This window comes from Suricata suricatta, chromosome 10 (assembly GCF_006229205.1).
Source record: "Suricata suricatta isolate VVHF042 chromosome 10, meerkat_22Aug2017_6uvM2_HiC, whole genome shotgun sequence".
Taxonomy (NCBI): Eukaryota; Metazoa; Chordata; class Mammalia; order Carnivora; family Herpestidae; genus Suricata; species Suricata suricatta.
The window spans coordinates 116,208,107-116,215,351 of record NC_043709.1 but is presented as its reverse complement, the minus strand read 5'-3'; the positions used below and the strand labels follow the sequence as shown (position 1 = coordinate 116,215,351).

Below are 7,245 nucleotides of genomic sequence, written 5' to 3'. Positions count from 1 at the left end.
TTTAAGGTCTAAGGAAGAATGTTTTTAGAAACAGTGCAGGATACATAAGTAACTAAAATTACTAACATTTTCTAGAGGTCCAGGGGAGTTAACTTATAAGAATAAAACATTGCTGAAATTTAATATCATTTGAATATACTTTTTAAAAAGTGATAAGCTACCATTATTAAAAACAGTTTATTCTCTACAGTGTATTCCTCATTTCTTTCTATAGAATTTATGCCCCAGGGGAAAAATTGCAAAGGTACACACATGCATAATGAAGAGGTTTGACTATATGACATTTTCTTTTTTATTTTTTTTAATGTTTATTTATTATTGAGAGAGAGAGACAGACAGAGCACAAGCAGGGGAGGGGCAGAGAAAGAGGGAGACACAGAAGTGGAAGCAGGCTCCAGGCTGTCAGCACAGAGCCCGACACAGGGCTCGAACTCACAAGCTGTGAGATCACAGCCTGAGCCAAAGTCGGACACTCAAACGCCTGAGCCACTCAGGCACCCCTATTACATTTTCTTTTTAAAATGAAGGTATTTCAAACGTAGAGAAAGCTTTGGATTTGGAGAAATAATTGAAGTAAACATAAGAGACAGTCACAAGGATGTTTTTACAAAGGCCCAATACGGGTGTGATAGTTCCCAGGGCAATGATTAAACTAAGTCTAACAAAAGCAAAGGGTAAGTCTTGGAGAATGATGCCCAGGGAATTGTGAAGAGGGTTCTGAGGTGTTAATATTATCCGAAGGAGAGAAATAAAACTGAATATGTAGACTGGGTACAGCCAGCCTGACTTATAGACTGCAAGGTGGCCAGCCACGCGCACCATCTCGATGGTGTCGGACCACAGCAGAAAGCTCCAGAGGATGATGTGCGCACGGATGTCCTGCTGGGACATGGCTCCCAGGACTCCCGAGTGGAAGGAGGGCTCCTGGGGTCCCGCCAGCACCGGAGCAGGGCTCCATCTGCTTTCTCCCGGCGGCTGTGGTGCCTCAGTCCTGCTGGCTGGCTGCGGAAAGGACGTATTTTCTTCCTTTTGATTCACTTGGTCCGTCACCGTTTTTACTTGGTGCAAAGTAGTTGTATGAATATGCCTGTCTTCATTCCCTGCAATAAAGTCATTGATTCACGACAATTGAAACATGTTTTACATTGCATGTCAATGAAAATTGTATTTCACTTTTACGTGAATTTTTAAATGTCAGTGTTTTAGTTAAATTTGAAACATGATAAAATTGGGAACATTGTCTTTTTAACGTCTTACACATGGAACTTCAGATAACAAGTGGTATCATACTGACCAAAAAACAAACAAACAAACAAAAAAACAGATGTAGAGAAGGTTCTTTATGCTTTTGTATTTTTCTAGATATGGATCCCAAGTCGTTTTTACCATTTTCCAGTACCAGCCAGTTTTGGTTACTGAGCTAAGCACTTTCACACATAAATCTTACTTAATCTCAGAAAAAAGTTGAGGGCTATCCCATTTTATGAATATAGAAACTATATTTACATAAATATAAACATAGAAACGATAGCCCAAGAGGTGAAATGACACTGCAATTCTAATACACAGAATGCACAGAGCTGAAATCCACACCCAGATTTGTTTAACCCCGATTGACAACCTCTTAACTTTATGGCTGCTATCACCTGCCCAGAGGCCAAACATCATGTGCTAATTATAAAACATACAGATATCATAAAATCAAAGTCCAATGGGCCCATGTTGTCATTTTTTTATAAGAAGTCCACAGGGATCCCTACAACTCAGATGTCTGGACCTGGAGTTTGGTGCTAAGAGGGAGTCCGTTTGTCCAATCAATGTTTTAGTGAAGGGTGCCACTCTGAACCCCAGATTCCTTTTAATGTTTATTTTTGAGAGAGAGAAAAAGAGCACTAGCAGGGGAGGGGCAGAGAGAGAGGGAGACACAGAATCCAAAGCAGGCTCCAGGCTCTGAGCTAGTCAGCAAAGAACCCGACATGGGCCTCAAACTCACCAACCATGAGATCAGGACATGAACCACATTCAGTAGCTTAACCGACTGAGTGGCCAGGCGCTCCTGAATGCCAGACTTTTTTAAGCTGTTCTTTCCCCAACGTTTTTGAGCCAGTCAGCACAATCGGTTAGACTAAAGCAATTGGTTTGTGCCACAGGCTAGACCTGATCAACACAGCCATGATTTGAATACGCAGGATATTTTCTCATGAGTATCACATTGTATGTTGGGGGGTGCCTGTGTGTGTGTGCACACATTCATTTAAGTGCCTTCTGTGCACACATGGGTGTTGAGGTTGGGGGTTATGAGGGGAAAACCTCAAGACTCAATACCACTATTGATGGTATAGTTTTTAGACATGAAAGGTATATAGCACATTGTTTGTCTTTCTTTTTTATTTATCTTTAAGAGACAGAAAGAGACAGCACGAGCAGGGGAGAGTCAGGGAGAGAGGGAGGTACAGAAACCGCAGCAGGCCCCAGGCTCTGAGCGACCCACCCAGGTGCCCCAAATCTTTCTTTTTTTAAATGTTTATTCATTTTTTGAGAGTGGGGGTTGGGGGGAGGAGGCAGAGACAGAGAGAAAGACAGAATGGAAAGCAGGCTCCAGGCTCTGAGCTGTCAGCACAGAGCCCGATGCGGGGCTTGAACCCACAAACCGCGAGATCATGACCTGAGCCGAAGTCGGATGCTCAATTGACTAAGCCACCTAGGCGCCCCCAGCACATTGTTTTTCAAACACTTATCTAGTTACACCACTTTTTTTTCTAAGAATTTATCTGGTCTTAAGGAAAGTTTATTCTGCCAACATGCTGAGCTGTCACATTATTTGATAAGACAAAATTTAAAGGGTCATTAGACTGCATAGCTCTAAAGGTTAAAGACATGAAGTCGATAAGAATTTGTTGAACTATATTGATGTGAAAACATCATAAAAAGACATAATAAATAATCATGATTAATGACTAATAAAATATTTGAGTACTTTAAATAGGAGCTGTTTAAAGGACAAACCTCGGTTTTCTTTGTATATAATTAACTGCTTTAAAATTTTAAGTGTGAATTGAGTAAATTGATTAACTAAAAAGAATCTAAATTCTCAATAAAATACTATTTACTTTTTCTTTTTAACATTTATTCATTTTTGAGAGACAGGGAGAGACAGAGTGTGAGTGGGGGAGGGGCAGAGAGCGAGGGAGAGAGAATCTGAAACAGGCTCCAGTCTCTGAGCGGTCAACACAGAGCCTGATGCGGGGCTTGAAGCCACGAACCACGTGATCGTGACCTGAGCCAAAGTCAGATGCCTAACCGACTAAACTGCCCAGGCACCCCCATTTACTTCTGATAGGAATCATTTATAAATAAATGGCAGGACCCTTAGAAATTTCTTTACCAACCTTAGGTGCACAATAGCATGAAGGAGTATCACTTTATTAAATAGTCAAGTAAGAAAGAAAGTTGTATACTAATTACTATTATTTTAATATTCCTAAAATTGCAGGCACCTGGGTGGCTCAATCGGTTAAGTGCCAACTGCGGCTTAGGTCATGATCTTGGGGTTTGTGAGTTTGAGCCTCCTGTTGGGCTCTATGCTGACAGCTCAGAGACTGGAGCCTGTTTTGGATTCTGTCTCCCTCTCTCTCTGTCTTTCCCCTGCTCACGTGCTCTGTCTGTCTCTCAAAAATAAATAAATGTCAAAAAATATTCCTAAAATTATCTTTTCTAAAACTCAGATGCTCACTGGCATCAATTATATCTCTCATCTTACAAAAGAAAAAAATCAACAAGGAAATTATGTTTCTTAGAGTATGTCGTCCTGGAGAACTCTCCTTCATCTGCCTTAATAGATAGAACTGTTTAAATGGAAATCCAACTCCTTTTGTCAACATAAATAATGCAGCGTACAATTTGGGCTCTGAGGATGACTCCAAATTCAGCATTGTATCAATGCCAGGAAGTGGTGATGTTAGAAATGACACATTACCATTTTAAACAGTCAGGAAGAATCTTAATATCTATGGATAAGAGCCGTGGGATGCTTGATGAATTCTTAGCTAAAATTTTTTTAATTTTTTTTTAAATTTTTTAATTCTTTTTTTATTCGTTCTGAGAGGGGGCTGGAGGGGCAGAGAGAGAGGGAGACAGAATCCCAAGCAGGTTCTGCACTGTCAGCACAGAACCTTACACGGGACTTGAACCCACAAACCGTGAGATCATGACCTAAGCCGAAATCAAGATGCTCAACTGACTGAGCCACCCAGGTGCCTCTAAGTTCATTTCTGATAAAATTCTATGGCCCATGTACACTTGGTGAGATTGGGCTGGGAACTTCATATCTTTCTAAGCTCAACAGACACTATATTGAGAGGTACAGGGACGCTGTTGGCCTCTTTCCACATGACAACTGTAACTGTCCCCTGGAGAGCTCTGCTGGCCTCCCAGAAGGCAAAACGGTGTCGAAGAAGCCAAGAAACTGGTCATGACAGTCGAACAACAAATCTATCCCTGAGCGATGTAAACGTTCGTGTACCCAATTCTATTCCCTTTGGTGCAGGGATTAGTTTCCCTCCAAATTACTATTTTTTTTAAATTTCTGCTTACAGCTAGGATTCTTTTGTTGTTGTTAGTATTCTACTGTGGGTAAAATGATACATATTTATGCCAAACCCATAAAAGATATAAGCATGAAGCAAGAGATAGACTCACTCTCTTCGAGGCTGGCATTTCCCTGTAAAAAATGAAAGCAGCAGACATTCCGTGTCATTCCTACATCTAATGCCAGGTGCTGAAACAACTTTCTGTCTTCACTGTACAAGTTAAATACTTAAGGAAGTGTAATTTTGATCACAGATAAGTGTTTAAGTAGGTAGCTCACATCTGCTTTACTTATTTCTTTTTGTTTTATTTTTGAGAGAGAGAGAGAGAGACAAAGCACAGGTGGAGGAGGGGCAGAGAGAGAGGGAGACACAGAATACGAAGCAGGCTCCAGGCTCTGAGCTGTCAGCACAGAGCCCGATGTGGGGCTTGAACTCACAAACCGCGACATCATGACCTGAGCCAAAGTCGGACGCTTAACTGACTGAGCCACCCAGCTGCCCCACCCAAAATCTATTTTTCTTGAGAGAAAAGTGTTCTAGAGAAAGTGAAATGCTAATGATTTAGACATAACATTCCAAGAAAAAAAATCTAGAAAAGAAGAAAAGAAATAGTCATTACAAATATTCTAAAGCACATTAAACACACAAAGTACTTTTAGCCATAATTTTGGAGATGAAGGGAAAAAATGTAATAAAATACAAACAGGGCACTTACATACATCAGTATTTAGACACTATCTACCTTATCATGTATAGTTTGTTTCTTTTGTGCAGCTCATCTGAGGTCGGAAGACAAGTGAGTAACTTCATGGCTAAGTAATAAGTGATGAAACACAGCACCTACCTCACAGGGCGGTTATGAGGTCTGAACAAGTCAATATTCATAAAACATTTAAAATAGTGCCTGACACATAGAAGCAGCTATACGTGTGTTCAATATATCAAATATAGGGGTGCCTAGGTGGCTCAGTTGATAAGCATCCAACTTCAGCTCAGGTCATGATCTCTGGATCATGGAGGTAACAAATCCTCCGGGAAAGACTGTCGTATAGAAGGTAGGAGACCTTCTTATTCTGGGTCCGGTGGCATAAAGGGGGCACTGGGTGTCTCGCTGGGGAAATCTGCACCCGGGTGAGTAAGCCAAAGCGTGACAACCGGGCGGAATAAGAACGCATCGCCCTCCATTCAACAGGAGGCAGGACTCTGGAGCCCTGCGTGAGGTCTGCCACCAGCACTGCCATCCAGCCCAGATCCTGGAGAGAGCACTTTAAGCAAGCCCACACGACCGATTCGGCTAAGGAGCCCTGGGGGACATGTGGAGGTCCTGGCAGCCTGGGAACCTACACAGCTCAACGGTGAGACATGATGTCCCACAGCTTTGGGCCCAGGAACAGCCGGCGCGACGTGTGCCCGGCATTGCCCTGCAGGACGGGGGCACACATGGGTGGGAAATGGCACCACCAGCAGCAGTCTGATTCAAGACCTTTCGAAGGCTTCCCAGGAGGCAGGAGTCACCAGTCAGAGGACAAAAATGCCGATGTGTGCTTCCGGGAAGAACGGATTCTGTGAGTTCACAGGAAACACACTAAGAATACCACCCCCTTCCAGAAATGGGGGGGCTTGGGGTTCTAAAATCGCAGAGCCACAGCAAAATGGTGCTCCGTACAGAGGACCCTGTGCTGTAACCACAAAACGACCAAGATTTCCGCACATTTTGCAGTCCATCAGCTCAACAACCTATTTTACTCTATTCACTCCAAGACAAGGAAATCTCGAAACTGACAATGACCTTTACCTTTCCTTTCAACCTTGCGCCCTAATTTTTGCTGAATAATAATGACAGGAGGAACACATCTTGGGATTATGACAGAGTAATGCAGGCTGAATGCTTCTTGTTCCCTTATTTCTATCAGTCTCCCTACAATATTTACTTAGGAAATCTCTTGCCACACTCAAGAATCTCACGTTGTATACTAAACTTGTACATATCCCCCCCCTCCCGCCCCGTGTAGGAAGAAAGTAACAATTAAATGCCAAATTGTTACAATCAGGTAAAGCTGTCCTAATCAAAGGGTCACAACGTGAGAGCACTTGATGTCCTATGTCTTTTGGCATGAGGACGGCTACAATATAGTCTCTGGCCCAATACACACTGACCTAATCCCGACAGCTGCGAGCTCATTAGGAGGTATAAATCAGAAATTCTACCCTTCTCTTATCCCAGTCTGGTAAATAGCCACTTGTTTCTTGAGAAGGCAGAGAAAATCCTAGAGCTAACTTACTTTTCTGAAACTTCCTTCTTCTAAATAGCAAAGGGAGGGCATGAAAGGAAACAGTCCCCTTCCTTGGCATGGCCCTGAAACAAAGTGTTCCTCATACGTACCCTAAACACATTGCAAAACACATTATGGAAACCCAGCTCACACGCTGCGCTCATCTTGTATCATAAGCTTTTTCTTAAAAAGAAACAAAGGGGAACTCAAAGTGCCATTCATTTGATTCAGAGAAAAGCAGCATCCCTTCCGCCCCCCACCCCCACCCCCCATTGTCTGTGGCATCTCCTATATTCTTTTGGGTTAAAGTGTTGAGTTCCATTTTGAGGGAATCTGGAAAGGAGATTCCTTTAGGAATTTGGATCCAGGCTGTCAGTTTTTAA

General features: G+C 42.5%; 1 protein-coding gene across 1 annotated transcript in view; it reads right to left on the bottom strand.

Moving 5' to 3' along the window:
• Positions 1-454: 454 nt before the first annotated feature.
• The window catches only part of TMEM236 (transmembrane protein 236), a 30,814-nt gene continuing 24,023 nt past the window's right edge, over positions 455-7,245 (bottom strand). The window contains exon 4 of the mRNA XM_029954483.1: positions 455-1,100. Within this exon, the coding sequence (XP_029810343.1) occupies positions 517-1,100 (584 nt within the window). The 3' untranslated portion in view covers positions 455-516. The remainder of the gene's footprint in view (positions 1,101-7,245) is intronic.